Here is a 17,049-nt window from a genome sequence, read left to right as displayed (position 1 = left end):
TAGCGTCAGTCATCGAAGGCAGGGGTCGTTGTTGGCGTCTAGGCCAAATAGAGTTATTGTCCACAGGTGCGTTGGCGGCATTATCCAAGGTGAGGAACACTCAGGTGCGCAGGTCATCCTATGAAATCTCCCTCGTTGTTTTCGTGCTGAAAGAGGGGCACTTTCGGCACAGGTAACACATGTTATTGCCACATAGTGTCGTCGTCGTCGGTCAAAAAGGCGTTGTCATCCGGGCGGTGACGCGTCTCCTTGCTGCGTTTGCTAGGTTCTGTGTCTGTCGTTACGTTGTCGATGTAAGTCCTTTTAGGCACAGAGCCCCTCGGGAGCTGCGTTGATGGCGCTTCTTGGGGGCGTGCGGTGGGGCTCTCCTGGCTGTAGCTTGTCTTGCTTGGGGTCAAGGGTGGAGGGGAGGTGGGGTGCTGCCTGCTTGCCGGCGGGGTCGGAGGCCCGGCGTAGACTCCACGGCTGGTCCACTGGGCTCTGCGTCCTCGGGGGCAGCCTTGCCTTAACCCTGCCGAGGACCGTGAGTGTCGGCGCTGTGCTTGGCTCTTTGTCGTCTCGCCTGGGGGTGGTTTTGCTGTGGCCAGTGGGTCCGGTCGCCGGTCTGTATTGTTTTCTGACGTCGGGGCAGTCTCGCCTGGTGTGTCCCGGCCGTCCGCAAACCAGACAGGTTGACGCTCTGCCTTTAACTGTCACTAACATTTTGAGAGAAAGTTCTGGTACAGTGAATGTGGTGGGATTTTCCCATGTTCTTTCTCTGTATCTCAAGCTTCAGGTATCTTGTACTTTGTCGCTGCCGTCGTCCTCTCGTTCTGTCTGAATTTCCTTCACTCTCCCTATTTGTTCGAAGCTCCTAGTGATGAGAGAGTTCTGGATATATAGTGGGACCCAATGGATCCTTATCTCCACAACTGCGCATCCGCGTGTTCAACATGTGCCGTGACGCCTTGTGGAAGTGTCATGGGGCTGGCCTCAAGGACTGTCGGTACGAACTCTGGTCTTGTAAAGGTGACATTGACTAGGCGGGGGTTTTCACCCTTCCACAGGCCGATTATCTCGGCCTTTGGTACTCCGGACGCTATCAAGACGGCGACGATGGCCTCCCTTCTAGTGAGGAGGGCGTGTCGGCCTGACAGATGCAGCTGGATCGTTGATCTTCTTAGGAGATCATCGCAGTCTTCGTCGATGAGGGTGAGGGAGACTTCTCCCACCTCCGAGAGAGGGATGAAACCGCCTGGTGGTCTTGCTGCTGAGGTGGTGTCCTTGCCGCCGGTGACGATCTCCGAGTACAGGGAAGGCATGTCTGGAAGATGTCGGTGCTGAGCCGTTGAGCCTTCTCTGGGTCGCTGCTGTGTAGCTGACTCCTCTTGCTGTGTCGTGGAGTCGCCGCTGCAGTTGCCGCTCGGAGTATCCGGCCTTAAAAGGCCACGATCTTGCAAAACTTACGGAAACTACACTTTGATCTTAGCCAAAAGGCCGAGAAGCGATGCCGATTCTTGGGAGATAATTATTACAGTATTGTCTGGCTTTCCGTGATATTCAGGTTTAGCAATATTGCATGCCGTTTAAGTAGCTTTCAATGCCGAATATCGACATGCTTGCAAGGGTTTGCTTGATATCGTGACTGCAAATATTATCTTCAACGTTTTACCGTATTTTTACATCTATATTGTCACCAAGAAATAGCCAAGATTTGTTACGTGGTTAAAACGGTAGCTATCTTCTCCCAGCGCGCAAGGGAAACAACCCGAGTCTCTCACTGGATTTTGATGCAAACAAGCTCTCGTTGCTTTACCCTCACCCACCCCATCCCCACCCATCCCCCTTCAATTTCTAGAGCAAGTTCACTGTAGCGTCACAACTAAGTGACGTGTCACCGTGTTACGGTGTTACGAGATTACAGGTTTTTTATTTATTTATTTTTTATTTACGCTCGCTCAGGGACGGCCACTCTTCCTTGCTGCTTGGTTGGTTTATTTAGTAGGACTTTAAAGTCCTTTCACCTGGAGGTTAGGGGAGAGGGACGGGAGAGGAATTCGGAGTACCCGGAGAAAATCCACGACGCCAAGCACTGCGGACGGGTCTCACAAAGTGTCCCGAGACGAAATCTGAACCCAGAGCTATGGGCTTCTTGCCCCATATGCAAATGAGCCCGTCTCGTTCCGTGTACATTTCAATTAAAGTTAAAGAACTCATTCTATTATAAGTATACAAGTATAAGTATACAATTTAAATGTTTAGCTAGAAAGCATGCATTATGCAGAATGGAATTTATATGCGGGTTGCTGTCTCCATTGAGCGTATATACGTGATCGTGTTGGTTGTGGTCTGCGTTGGTTGTACCGGCTCACCTAACCCTGATCAGTATCTTAGCTCTGAGGGTTTTTTCCTGGAGTTGGTGCACATGAAGTTCTATAGACACAGAGCTTTCATTAGTCTGTTAGTGAGTGTGCGATTCTTTTATAAACTTTTCCTTACACTGGGTACATGTCTACGGCCATACCACGTTGAACACACCGGTTCTCGTCCGATCACCGAAGTTAAGCAACGTCGGGCCCGGTTAGCACTTGGATGGGTGACCGCCTGGGAACACCGGGTGCTGTAGGCAAGCTTTTTGCTATTGATTTCATAGTTTTCTTGTAAAGTGTCGTGAACTTTAACATCTTGCCCCCATCTTTATTGCCAAGCAGTTTTTGGGGTGGGGGGGGTTGTGGACAAACTGTTTTCTTATTCTCTTCATCCTTTCTTTGATATGATTTTCCCCCCTCTTATTGTTACAATCATGGTAGTGTATTGAAATTATTATCATCGACCACTTTAGGTTCGGCAGACAACTGCACACGTGTTTAGAGATTGTTTGCAGGTGGTGCAGGTAGGAAGCGGAAAGAGCATCTTTTTCTTCTTTTCCGGCAGCACGGCGTCAAAGGGGTGGATGAGGGGTTGTCATGTGATAACTAGTATAGGGCTATAGTGTTGGTGTCTCACTTCTGCACCCCCACCCACGAAACAGGCGGACGCGCTGGTAAGCAGACTATCAGGTGAAACGGGTAAGTGAGGAGACGTGTTAGCGGCGAGGTGTCACGACGGGCATAGATCAAGGTCAGGTTGGAATGCGGAATGGTAGGGGATCTCTCAGAGAAGGGAAGAGTGTCAGTCACCCTACGCCGTTAGTCCCGCGGCATCCCTGAAACAGGATAACAGCGTTACCTACTAGTGCCCCCCGTTGGACGAAGGTATTGAATGGGAAATCAGACAAGAGGGCGCCATTGTCGAAGATTGCTTTACTAGTGAGAGGGGGTAAAGTGAGGGGGTGTAATGTGGGCTGGAATAAGCCAAAATGACCACCTGTCCATCACGTGTTAGCTGAGTGTGATTGGATAAACCTAGATAGTGGAATAGTTAAGGTGACCAGACGTTTCGGGGGCGAAAGCGGGACACGTGCCGATGATGGTGTCGTCACCGTCAAAGAACGCCGAAAAAAGTGATTTTTAAAGACAACCGGGACATTTGATGGACTTGCCATAAAGCCAGAAAGCGGGACATTGGGCGTTCCGCCCGATGAGCAGGCGGGACACGAGGTCTAAAGCGGGACGTCTGGTCACCTTAGGAATAGTCCAAGTGAGTCTGTGGAATGTTGGACCAATCACGAGAGAGAAGAACCCGCGCAGATGAGAATTTAACATCACGATCGGCGAAGGATCGGGGTCTTTTCGCACTGGTGCTCGAGGAGGAAGGTTGTAGCCGAAATCTGTTCAAGGCTGTTCAGATTCTCTGCTGTGAGTTTGTCTGGGAATCGTGACAACTCCAGCACAACCGACTCAGAGGCGTGGAAGACCCACTCTGTCGCAGAGTGTACGACGCTTCATCACCAGTATCTGTTTGGTCGCAAACAGTAGAGAGAGGCTGGTAGATAAGTGTCGGTCCTGTTAGGCGCTGTTAAGTTTGAGACAGCAGTCCGGCCTAAAGGACGAGGTACAGGTAGGCACGCGGTGGTGCCAGAAGCTCTGCGCGTGAAGAAGGCCGACACGAACGACATCAGGAGATTCCAGGACGTCGATCAAGGAGGGCCGTCACGTGACTAGAGACTTGTGTGTAAAGATAAGTGGCGTGTGGTGTGTGCAGTGTGTAGTTTGATTAAGATTCGTTGAGTCGTGGCTCATTAGATATCTGGACTAGAAGAAGAACAATTAGAATAACGGGACACCCTAGATAACGACCATATGATTATATTTGAAATTGTATCATTTTGCCATAATTTGTATAACCCTCTCGATGATTAATAACTTTCTTTTATACACTAAATTGCCTTGAGTTGTTCATTGGGGTTATGCGTGCTGGGGGCTCGAGCTAATTAAAAGTGTTAATTGATAAGCAATTTAGTGTGAGAGCACGCGGTAAATGTCGACGTGATTTGGTAGAGGTATCGAGAGAGTGATAGACCGAAGGACGGAATCACAACCTCTACCATCTACACGGGCTCTTCCCCGGGAGTTTCGCGACAGGGGTGTACATTTTTATTTTTCAGGACTACCACTTGACAGTGGGTTGAGCATACTGCTCTTTAGGATAAGAGGAGAAACATATTTTAGCATAAGTATGCATATTTGACACGTCTCTCTCTCTCACACACACAAAGCACGCTTTCTCAAACACACTAAAGGAAAAAATTGTAATGAGTCTTGAAATATTTTTTAATTGTATTATTCTGTGATGAATATCTGCAATATATCTAAGAAAAAAAGCATAAAATATTATGCTCTCCAAACGTTAATTCTTATTTCTTTCTAGCAACTCAACGGTTTCATTTACATCTTCTTCTCTCACAGAATGCTCTGATCATGACCGAGCCTATTATATTTTGGATTGCGCTGACTGCTTCCCTTGCAGGAACTCAATCAAAAACTCAGATTTAAAAATCAAATAGGCTGTGAAGTGAAACGCCAGGGTGAATTGTGAACTGACACAAAGACAGTTGGAGTTATTAAATACACAACATTCCCTGACAAACCTATTTGTTTATGTTTACACTTTTAAATACATTGGCACAGTCAATAACGACGACAAAAATGATGGTGACGACGATGTTGTTGTGACAGTTTTAAAAGTAAGAGTGTAAACGAATGTCATAGCTTTGAACAGTTTCCCATAAAGAGACTTCCTGTCCATCTCTGAAGGGATCAACCGAAGCCTGTATGACACACAAGACGACTCATCGTCTGATGAAATGGCAAGATACGAGCCTCGATGGTGACCTCATCGACCGTATCGCGAGAAAGGAGATGAGGGATCCTGCGCGGTGACCCGTTGACGGCGCGTGCCTGACGTCAGCCTCGCGCAGTGGTAGGGCCACGTATCTAGTCATCGCCCCTCCGAGTCACCCGACTGACCCCGGGTCGCACGACGAGCGCGATGCATCACGTGGTGCACATGAGTCATCATAGACAAGATGCACACTTTTCAGGTCAGCGGCGCGTGCTGGACTGTTCACATGAAGTTTTGACGAACGTTAGTGTTCACAGACGCAACACTCTTTCGCAGAGTTCAGAAGCAAAGCCAGATCAACGCATGGTTCAAAGACGAGGTAGTGGTCGTGGTTGAAAACTGAACATCCAGGTGTTTGTGCGTTCACGTGAGATCAAAGTGAACTTTGTTGTTGTCGCTGTCCTCTTTGGGTACCCAGGTTATGGACATCATGGTGGCGGAGAAATGAAACACGTCATCATCATCATCGACCACTGCCTTCTGCTGTTTGTCACCTAAGGACATTTCTGCGAATGAAAATAAAGATGTTTAGGTCGGTCAAAATAAACCCGACAAGATTAAGATAATTAAGATAATGTCTAACTATCCACAAACACACACTATTGTAAAGTTATGCAAGGAAGAATTGCTCTTGCTATGACCAACCTCTGAACAAATTGAAAAGAAAAGAAAAAAAAGAGTATGAGAGCGAGCATCCGTTTTCTTTTTTTTTTTTTTTTTTTTGCGCTTTTGTTTACTGAACTCAAGATTTGCCCGTGTTTGACGATGAGTTCCTACCTTCAAAAGACAATGACACGTTTCGATTTATCACTTCCTTGCGCTGTATCAAGGGCTGCTTATGTTTGTGCATCTTCTTTGCTGATGGCTTGAAAATAGGTTTGGCCTTATGAAGCTCTAATGGTTTGATCATCGGGTTGCCCTTGTGAGGCTCTGTCATTCTTCTAAAAAAAAACAAACCCAAGTGTAAAGCTTGATTTTATATAAAAGAAAAAACCTTGGGGTAACATGCCAATAAGAATAATTTATTTACGCACTTACACGTGTGTCGAGCAATAAATATAAATATTTACCTTTTCGAGGAAGGTAAGAAGTCCCCAACCATTTCCATCCTGCTTGTTTTTTCGGGGCTTGGATAAAAACTGAAAAATACAAACAGTCAGTATTACATCGGCATAGAAGCTGGCACACACACGACAGCACGTGTATCCAATGTGGTAACTGTACCTTATGTAAGCATATATATATATTAAAATAAACAAAATAAAATGACATTTAACCATTAAATAAATGTGAATTTCGATTTTTTAAAAATACTTTGAACACGATGGGATGTTCAGTGCAAACAGGATTATGCAGTCACCAAGCTGCAGATGAACATGGATAGCTCACTGTTCAAAAGACCAGAATATTCTAGCAAAAACAGGTCTAAGACTAGAGTAAACTAGATAGCATAGTAGATGAAAGTGTGTAGGCCGGTCTGTGACAATTGTGGAGGACACAGGAGGGCACTTACTATGCCAGGCAACGGCGCGTTTTCCTGAAGACAGGTTGCGATGGCGACCGCTGTCTCTTTCGTGACGTCACGGGCATCGGGGGCACCTCGTCGTAGTAATGGATAGATCGCTCTGGAGTGGCACAGCTCATCTGTCGGAACAAGATGAAACAGAAACAGTTACAACCAAGTTCTGCTCGGGTGCATTTACAACCAAATTCTTCTGACATCCACGTACGGATGAGTGGACAGAAAAAAAGTCACAACCGCGCTTCCAATAGCAGAAGTCAATTCATCATCGACAAAGCGAACACTGAACACGAGAAACTAGTGCAGACGCCACGTCACGCTTTTGCTCGTGGATCTTACGTAACAACGATCCACAACGACCTTACGCAGTCAGAGACCATCTGCGTCATCACACTCAGCGAGTCCGTGTCACTCGTCAGTCTGTCTCCGCCAGCCTGTCAGCCGCTGGGAGGTCAGAGGTTACGTGTACTGCACCTAATAAACTTTGAGTTACTTATCTACCTTTGCCATTTACAAAGCCCTCCCTCTTCCCATCCCCACCGCCATCTTGAAAACAGAAACCGCCTGAGGTGTGTAGGTGGGTCACTCTTGGTCAAGCGTGTGGTGACGGCAAACATACTTATCTTTATTGTTCGACAGAAAAGGTTTAAAATAGCCGAGAGGTGAAAGTACTTTCCCGTCATATACACGACTTAACAAACACACAATACTTACATAAGCACTAAAACTATAAAAGGCTCAGATTCTTGCCAGGAAACAAATTACATATTTTTAAAATACATTTTCTCTACCCAAAAATGTCAACTTCGCACCTTACCAAAAAAAAAAAAAAAAAAAAGCAGGGTCAAGGGTCGAGAGAGCGTGGTACCGCGAAATTACGGAAAGATATTCTCTGACTTCAGAAATAATAACAATAATCAAAATATACTGTACTAACTCGCATAGTCACCAGACAACATCAATGCAATCTATAAAATTCGGTGAACTAAGAAGACACGACAGTGAGAGTAAATACAAAGCTTACCTTTGGTGATCTTTGCTGAAGATGCTTTTTGGTTCGAATCGAAATTTCCGGTAATGTAACAGAAGTGGAAACTGACTACACATGCGCAGTGAAACCACACGAAAAAAACAATCACTATTATAGAAATAATCCGCAATATCAACAAAGCAATAATAAAACTCTGAGCCTGTCGATGGAAGACAAGACCTGCTGACTGATGCACACAAGAACAAGCTACCTGCTTGATACCCGAGATTTGTGAATGTCGACGAAAACTGATGCTCAGCTACTACACAGGTAGATGGCGCTGCTGATGAAGTCAGATGACCAATAACAAGCAGCGCTCTAATGACAGCGATGATTACGAGAAAACAAAGGACCAATGGCACACGAGGGTGGGGTACGGGTGGTGGAGGTCGGGGCTGACCAGCGAGCGGCGCGCGACGAAGGGAGGCAAGGGAGGGAAAGGGGTGGGGTTACTGGTGTAGCAGCAGGGTGCGTGGCAACAGGGGATGGGGAACCACGGTACACTCGTTGCGTCACGCTTGACGAGTCGCCACCTGTTGTGGCGGTGAAGTTGCTCGAGGCGATGATTGACTCGTCACTCGACACTGAGAGTGGCAGGCCCCTACAATTAGTTACAGTGTCAAGATGTTCATCTCCTAGTTGTCATCCCTCAACACCTTTACTTTTCTGTTGAGTGATCTGTTAGCACGAGCACAGTGTCATTCACGTCTCCTTCTGACAGGTATTTGTTTACTTGTCACTTGCCCCCCTTGACATTTGTCCATGTCTTTGTCAACAGTCCAGCTGTACAGTCCCGTTGTTCATTCCACTCTAGCCGCTTTCTTAGTTTTCTTTTTTTGCACCATCCAGCTTGGAACAGAAGAGGAGGTACAAGAGGAAACTGTCCTCAAAGCTGCAATTTTATTTGAACTTTCTCTGTATCATTGTATTGCTTCCATCCCTAAATCCATACAGAAGAATAGGTTTCATTCTTGTTAATAAAGATTATGTCAAAGATGTGTCTTTATGTGTCAAAGATGATTTACACATCATTTCATAGACGACTGCAGGTATTACTAACCTAAATGTAGCATGAATGAGATTCCTTGACTCAGAAAATCTCTCTTTCTGTTTACTTTAATTGTTAATTACTTTCTTGTTTCATTTTCTTTGCTTCTTTTATCCGTCTTTTTCTATTCCTTTCTTCCCTTCATTGAGTTCTTCAATTCTTTCCTTTACACCACCATATGTGCTCTAATAGGGCTGTAAACTATGTAACAAGGATAATGCGCAGTTAACAAAGTTTTAGCTTATTTCTGTCTTTCATTTAACTGTCGTTCATTCTCCACAAGAGCCCGGGTCGTTAAAAGATTTGAAAGACATACATAGCAGATTGTCTCATCAACAGGCTTCCGGGGGATTAATTTGTCATTGACCCCCGAGAACGCCATGCACGCTCTGCTGGTCACTCAACTGACACCCCTCTTCTCCCCCCTCTCCCCCACACCACATCAGGTTTGAACAATGTGAGGCTGCTGTAAACCTGTGGCAACAGTTGCTTTCAGTCTCTCATGAGTCACCAGAGCGAGACAGCCTTGCCTAAGTTCATTGAGCATGAAAGACTGTTAATCCTTTCTCAGTAAATCACAACGAGAGCTAATTGATGTGGTCACTGGTAGGGTTTCCGGTCTGTGTTGGATAATGCGGTACCGGCGAGAACAATCAACAGTTAATGTCTACTCTCACCAACCCCTAATTCCCACCTCCACCCGTAGTACAGTTCTCAAAACGATCAACTGCTCTTCAGAATCGTCGCAAAGGTCGCCACATCAAAGGGCAGCCCTGGACGGCACGAGCCTGTATTGTACCAATAGGACCCCAGGGGTCAGCCGTCCTATATACTGAGGAGGTAAGAAAAGGTTTCCCCCTCCCGGTCCAAAGCTTCTTGATTCTTGACAAAGTACAAATAAGAGAGAGAGAGACGAATGAAAATTTACGAGAGTAACAAAATAAGCAAAATTTATTATTTTTTTTTCTTACATCTAGCACTCGATTTAAAGAAAGGAAAAAGAAACTCCACTTTCCTACAAAACAAAGGCATTGATAAAAAAAATAAAAATAAAAAAAAGACGCAGGGATTTTTCTCTTGGTATACTTTCAAACTGGCACACTGGCTTGCGAACCTTAACTTTGATCAGTATGTTTATAAAGTTTATCTTAGTCTGAATATTACATAACCAGGTGAGTCATTTTTCAATGAGTTTTATTTCTGGTAAGTGTTGCTTTGTCGAGATAAATTATTACAAGGGTTAGTGTGTCATCCCCATCCAATTTTGTTTTTATTCTCTGTAACGTTCAAAAGTAAATTTGTTAGTTGTTAATTGATTATTCATTTCCCAGCTTTCCTACTGTGGCTAGCGTTAAAAAAAAAAATAAAATAAAGTTTCTAATTCGACGGACTTAAGTGGAATTCGATCCTACCCATCGCTGCCCTCAGCCGCAACGATTTCAGAGCAGATAGAGATTAAACTAGATTGGTGGTAAATTCGCCATAACATCTCTGTTTATTTTGTTGTTGAAGTATTAATTTATTTCTTCTTTCGCCCTTGTGAGATGACGCACAGGGGGACATAATCTAGGTAAGGCAGTAAAAGGATAACGCATGGCTGGTTAACTCCCATGAAAAGGCGGTTCCAGATGACGGAGCACATTTCATGGGCTCTTGCTGTGAATTAAACACTCAGGCAAACAGCTAACAAAAATAAATAAATAAAAACCTTGATTAATTATTTATTCTACTGATTTGTTAGCTGCCGTGCGTGGTCATATTTTGTGTGTGTGTGAGCGACATCAAGCCAGAAGAACAGATTGTCGCACCCAGCGACAGAAGCTAATGGCGAGGGAGATCAATGCTACCCCATCAACTCTGAGTTACTGGAGAAGCCACAAGCATAAATTAATCTCACACTCCCCGTCTTCTTCGGACACGAAGGAAAATTAACAAATATAATATCACCATCATCATCATCCTCCCTTAACTGCCACTAGCCAGTCAGGTAGAATCGATGAAACGCAGCAGCGGCAAAGGAGCGCCAGGTGCACCCGCTAGAAGGCCTCTCACTGGACAGCCTGTCCACCCTGTTATTTCCACAACCGGTTCTTTTCCCTTTTGCTTCGGTGTCAGCAGCCTTCGATGTAGCCTTGGAGGACTGTCTTCGGTAAGGTGTCATGTGGAGATGACAGTCTTTTCCGCTTGGCGAACTGAGGTACCTGGGACCTACCAGGGTGGCGACTGCACTGAATACGAACACTTTCGTTTTGTGTCCTTGTAAAAAGAAAAAAAAAAATCGAAAAAAAGGTTACGAAGCTTTTGATTTCGAATAACTTGGATTTGTTAAGGCGAGCAATCCGCGTAGACACACTGCATGACGGAAACGACTAGCGACCCTGCATGAATAATATTTTAATACTAAAGGTTTTATAATAAAAAGGAAATAATATTTTATTTATTAATTACTTATATATGATCAACATATGTTAACACGTACGAGCTGTACCCTCTGGTAGAGGAGGTATTGAGGTCGGGTGGAAGCTACATTCGCTAAACACTTGCTCTACCAGGTTTCAAAAAGCAAGAAGTCAGCCAAGCGTGGTAGAAACACGAGCTTCCCAAAGAAGGGATCAATTAAGCGGCCTCTAGGAGTTAATTGCGGCTTCCTTAATTTGTTGTTGTTTCCCTGACAACTAAACAACAGGAGGAGGTCACATAGTTGTTGCGGCTTTCTACCTGCACTTTATTGGCTTATGTACGATGTCCCTAAGTCCCTGTCTTCTCGACAACTACAGAGGTGGTCATTGTGCTGATTACACTGGCTGCAATTTGGTCGACAGACATTTCTTTCTTTCTCCCTCTCTCTATTTCTTTTTTTTTATCTCTTACATTTTCCTTTGTGTTTTTCGTTATTGTTGTTTTTTTCTGTTATTTTGTTCCGTCAGTTTTTGTTTATTCCTTTTATTTTTTGCTATTATGCATCTTTTGTTTTTTTTCTAATTTTTTTCGTGTTTTTTAACTTTCTGTTTTGTGGTTAGTTTTTTTTTTCGTTCTTGTTTTTTTTTGTTTGTTTCACTTTTCTTTTTTTTTGTGTTGCTTTTTAGTTATTTTTTGGCATGGTTCTTTCTTTTTTTCCCATGGTATTGTTCTTTTTGCTTTGTTTGTTATTTTTCCTGATCGTTTGCTTTTGTGTTCTCTGTCTGTCTTTCTTGATTTGTTTGTTCTCTTTAGTTACCTATTTGCTTTTTTCTTTATATCTTTTATTATCTTTGTTTTGCTGGCTCCTTTTTTATTTTATTCTTTCTTTCTTTTCTTTCTTTCTTCTTTCTTTCTTCTGTTTGTTTGTTTTACTTTTAGTCCTCTTTCTCTTTCTTGACGTGTTTCACCCTAGTCTCCCAGAAGTAGTAGCTACAAGACCAGACCTGGGCAAAGGCCGGCCCTCGGGCCGGATCCGGCCCGCCTCCTGTCTCTGACCGGCCCGCCCACCCGCCCGCCAGTATATATACTATATATACAGTATTGGGTAAAACTGAGTTAACTGTATTAGTTCGGCCCTCTGAAACCATCCTGATATCTCATGCGGCCCCTTGGGAAAATTAATTGCCCACCCCTGTACAAGACAAATACCTGTATTTGTTGCAAACGCGATAAGAAAGCCCAGTCTGTGTTTACTCGAAGGTGTGCAAATGTCAGCCTCTCTGTTTATTTTCTGGCCGTCAGCCTGAGACCGGCAAGATGACCCTACACTGCGTGGCGCGTGCAGCAGCTCGTAGGGACACGCACCCACCCAGGGACACGCACCCACCCACCCAGGTACGAAGTCCGCCACCATGGGGGCGTAGACCGTCAGGTGGTCAGGCCTGCTACTGACCGGTCTTACCTTTGGTCACGCGCCATTACGCAAAGCTGTGCCGACACCTACGCCACGTATCTTCACCCTGTAGTCCAGTGCCACGTGTGTTCGCAAACAACACTTCAGATAAGTTTACCTCAACAGCCCGGCACTTACCTAACCTCCCTCCTGTACCTGTACCTGTACGAACCACGACTTCCAGCGACGAGCGGCTAAAAGAATCTGTTTGAAGCCCTTGATATATACAGTGGACAAAGACTAAACAAATATCGTAAGTACACGTGTCTTTTTGTATGTTAGCGGTAATGTTTACTGTTTGTTTCAACTGCTTCCATTCTCAGGCCGTCAGGAAAGTTTATGAGAAGATTGTCGTACAGTTTCCATATTGTCTTCATAAAACAGCGCTCGGTTGTGTTCTTTCATCTCTATTCTTGTAATGCAAGAAAAGGAAATTTATTTAAATAAATATCTTACTATATATTTAATTCTAATTTGATATAATCGTGTATTGAGGTAGCAGTATAGATGTAGGGCAAAAGTCGAGGGTTAAATGTTTACTTCTTGGTGTGTGTTATAGAGAGGTAGCATGTATATTACCTGACTGTTGAGTAGTGAGGGTTGGCCACTCATTACTCTGTCGATGGTCAGTCTTTATGCTAAACACATTTTTAAAAAAAAAGCTGGTAACCCAAGAGAGTATTGTTTAATTCTGTCTTACCCGGGAAACGATCGGGTTAGTGTTAAGATAAACAGCTGGGAGGGTCACCCGATAAACAAGCACACACGACTTCACACACACACAGAGCTAGATTACAAATACAAGTGGATGTTATCTAGTTTATATTTTTCTATTATATATAAACATTATGATCAGACATTAAGTGTTAGATATATTGAAGCGTGTCAGATGTACGGACAAGGAGAGAATTGTCGAGTCAATAAATCATTGCGGACTCTACAGAGCCACAAGAAGAATTAGTTTGTACGGCCTAGTGGGCGGAACACAACCAGCGGGAGGTGGAAGACGAATGAATAAGCGACAAGTGTGTTGAGTTGGAGCAGAACCACGTGGTTGAGAGCAACAGAAAGAAAAACTCGACTGGCACGCTTCTTCTTTGTTCCTGAACGCCATGTGGGGTCACGAGGGATGTTTGAACTTACAAACCCAACTGGCTGAAAACTTCAATATTTCAATATACAAGGATCTTCAGTACACATTATTTGCACCCCCCCACACACACACCTCTCCTCCCTCCAGTATACACAGTTAAAACGACACATGTTGTACACACACACACACGGATGATCAATGCACACCCTGTCATCCACTGTGCACCCACACCTATACAAACACCTTAAGGGGTGATCCTATACGCTAGTCAGGTGCTCTTTGCTATCTGAGAACCGATATTTAGATCGCACACAAGGGCCTATAGGCCTTCATAACAGTGTCAATGGACACGAACTCTCTGCTGTTCACCTCGTCAAAGTGGTTGGCACACGCAGCAGAGTGTGCAAACACATTTCTGCCGGCCTAGGGAACGCCTGATACCCGGGGCGCAGATGAGCTCACCATTGCCAGGGATCAGTGAGTTCAATATGAGTTATAAATATTTGTGCCACAGCCTTATCGAGCTTATGTATTGCACTACAAGCGGGGGCTTTATTGTTGGCTTCTTCATGGCTGTTTAATCATTTGAAAAGAGAGTTGGTATTGGAGAGGGGTGGGTAGATCATGGGGTGGTGGAAGTGAAGAAAAAAAAAAAACACCAACTTGTGATTATCTTGGATGTATACTGTATACAGCACATCGAGAAAGATCTCACATAAGGATCGAGGGAGGCTTGTGTTGTGTATTGCCTGTGGGGAGAAGGTAGACATAGAAGATTAGTGGGCATGCTTTCAATATCACATTCAAGTCTAACACTCTGCATAAATGTTTAATGCAAAAACCCACATTATAGCACTTTCCAGAAATTAAGACCTGTAAATGCACTCAATATTCATATCAGTATGAGAATTTTTTTCTAATCATTTTCATCGAAACATATTTTGTAAAGTAGACAATTATTTTTCTGTTTTCTTGGTTGCAGATGGACACCACACCACCACAACAAATGTCTCGCTCATGGGTCATTCCACCTTGTCCGGGAGCACCAGTTGGTCCAAAAAGGAGAAGATCAAGTCAAAATTTTAGACATCGCTCAAAAGCTCGCAAATGCCTTGCCTTGTCAGTAATCTTTTAAGAGCTATCTTGCCTTTTCTTATTTTAACCTCTATTCTTTGCTGCCAGTAGTCTGTCCTTAACAGTGAACATAAGATGGTATTATGTGATGTAATACAATTCATAGTATTATTACATAAAAGATGTTTTTGTATTTTAAGATGATGATGTGGTAGAGACACTGTCATGCATCATGCTACTTCAATTAACAAGCAGAGTCTGCTGTAACCCACTAATCTGACAATTTAAAGTCAGTGGGTGATAACCCACTACTATGAGCAGGAATAGAATTTCACAGTTCATCTCACTTCATTCTCTGCTGACACTTTTAGGGTGTTCAAGTCATTTTGTATAAAGTCATTTCAACTTCACAGCCATTTTTTACCAAAGTTCTATATGCAGTAGAAGTGGTGACTACTCTTAACTGAATGAGTGTTCAAATTACAGCCCAGTGCTCAGTTTTGATAGGTTTATTTTGTCTGTTTTTAGACTGTATCCAGATCCTGACTGTGAGGAAAAGATTCCAGCTGGAGTAAATGAAGTTAACACCTCAACAGTAAGTAGGGCATCCTACATTATTTCTGTCAGGAAAACTCTACAGAGCATCTGTTGGCATAATGTTATTCAGCCCTGCAAATTTACATCTGCATTTGGCACAACTACATGTACACAACTAGAGTATACATTGTAGGTTTGTGGAATGTTTTGTTCCTATAGTGTTGTCTGTAATAGTATCTGTATAAAATAGTTTTTCAACCACACATCTTACCAAAGAATCAAGAAAGTTGATGAGTTAAGCCTAATGCCAGACCAGCATAGTTTCCCTTATCACTGTTAACTTCAGACTCACTCTTATCTAGATAAAAAGCTATTGCAAACTCCTTTTATGAACATTAAATCTTCGATTTTTAAATGTTCCAGTCTAACCTTTAGAAACAAACATTTAGTTTTCTTTTTCAGTTGGATCAAAATAATGAACAGTATCTAAGAAAGTCTATGCTACAGCAATGTGTACATATACATTAATAATAATTAAAATAATATTTACATAAATGCCATGTGCAAGTACTTTTCATTAATTTTTTTGTTATTTTTATTTTACAGTGATAGTTGCTGTTGGTGCTTAAATGTGGACATACTCACCCCTGGATGTATGAAGATCAGGAAGTGTAACATTCCTTGTCGATGAGCTGCTTTGGGAGAGAAAAATTCAAGATCCCAAACTTTCTGATATCTGCTTCCCTCCTGATGGTTCATGCATTCATCCCTGTGACAAGGCAAATAACCGACAAAATTATATCACCAGGTTGCACATGGCATTTCTACAGATAGATCAGTAGATCATTGCAGTGAGCAGTTCAGTAAAGGGTGAGGCTCTTGCAAATGAAGAGTACAATTTGTGCCCAGACTCATGAGTTTAGGTGAAGCTGGCAGTTTAAGTGAACCTATGTGCTCTCTGTAAATTCAGGCAGCATGCTCGTACACCATAGCATCCCAGTCCAGCTGCAAGATTGCTGATTAGACAGACCTGTTTGTATGTCACACCCTACTACTGTTTGAAAATACTCATAGATATCGAAAATGAGGAAGAGGCACCCTTTGGTTGTGTGTGTGATAATTGACTTTGAGGACTGGACTACTCTCATTTTTGCTGGTCACTGGATGTACATTGACTTAAATTATTTTATCTAATTTATTATTAAATTATTTCATTATATTAAATTATGTGGTTGTTGTAGTGATATATATACCTGTGTTTTTTGTTTGTTCTGTGACTGCGCCAAGTCATTTCCACCTGTTGCCCACTTCTTCCACTGACGGTCTGATGCCTTTTGATCATGAGGGCCATCGTGTCATCATCGTCGGCGTATTGATTTGTGTATGGGTGATGGGTGTGTTTATACATAAACTGTTACTAAAGCTTTTAAACAGAAATTAACTTGATGACCTTCAATAAAGGGAATAGCTAGGTGATAACGTTTGTGTATATTGTTTTGTGTGTTTGCTAGTATATATGCGCGTGTCTGTGAGAGTGGTTTAATTCTTCATACATACTTGCCAGTGCATTTGTCTTTGCGTAACACAACATAAAAGAATTTGTTGTTTAATTAGTACTAATTTTTTTAGT

At 43.3% G+C, this 17,049-nt stretch overlaps 1 protein-coding gene and 1 non-coding gene across 4 annotated transcripts; one reads left to right on the top strand and one right to left on the bottom strand.

The window, feature by feature from the left end:
* The first annotated feature begins 2,489 nt into the window (after window positions 1-2,489).
* LOC112567390 lies at window positions 2,490-2,608 on the top strand. Its single transcript, XR_003099821.1, has one exon. It is a non-coding gene; the product is annotated as a 5S ribosomal RNA (ribosomal RNA).
* A 2,813-nt stretch (window positions 2,609-5,421) lies between these two features.
* On the bottom strand, window positions 5,422-8,742 carry LOC112567294. 3 transcript variants are annotated; one of them, XM_025243933.1, is made up of 5 exons: window positions 7,809-8,742; window positions 6,776-6,906; window positions 6,333-6,401; window positions 6,040-6,203; window positions 5,422-5,768 (listed from the first exon to the last, which is right to left on the bottom strand). In XM_025243933.1, exons 2-5 carry the CDS (start codon window positions 6,904-6,906, stop codon window positions 5,626-5,628), a joined length of 507 nt encoding a protein of 168 aa, XP_025099718.1. In that variant the 5' UTR covers window positions 7,809-8,742; the 3' UTR covers window positions 5,422-5,625. The 3 variants fall into 3 exon arrangements, with proteins under 3 accessions (XP_025099718.1, XP_025099717.1, XP_025099716.1); XM_025243932.1 differs by lacking the exon at window positions 7,809-8,742 and adding an exon at window positions 7,150-7,773; XM_025243931.1 differs by lacking the exon at window positions 7,809-8,742 and having other exon boundaries at window positions 6,776-7,124.
* Window positions 8,743-17,049: the final 8,307 nt, after the last annotated feature.

Source organism: Pomacea canaliculata, linkage group LG6, assembly GCF_003073045.1.
Source record: "Pomacea canaliculata isolate SZHN2017 linkage group LG6, ASM307304v1, whole genome shotgun sequence".
In the NCBI taxonomy this organism is placed as follows: Eukaryota; Metazoa; Mollusca; class Gastropoda; order Architaenioglossa; family Ampullariidae; genus Pomacea; species Pomacea canaliculata.
The sequence above is the reverse complement of the archived record's forward strand: the minus strand, read 5'-3'. Positions and strand labels throughout refer to the sequence as shown.

Bases quoted from the DNA above. Each gene is read 5' to 3' on its own strand.
- LOC112567294 (XM_025243931.1), bottom strand. From the start codon at position 6,984: ATGTCAGAAGAATTTGGTTGTAAATGCACCCGAGCAGAACTTGGTTGT. The intron at 6,402-6,775 runs GTAAGTGCCCTC...TGTATTTTTCAG, and splicing joins ACGCGCCGTTGCCTGGCATA to TTTTTATCCAAGCCCCGAAA. The intron at 6,204-6,332 runs GTAAATATTTAT...GTTTTTTTTTAG, and splicing joins TTCTTACCTTCCTCGAAAAG to AAGAATGACAGAGCCTCACA.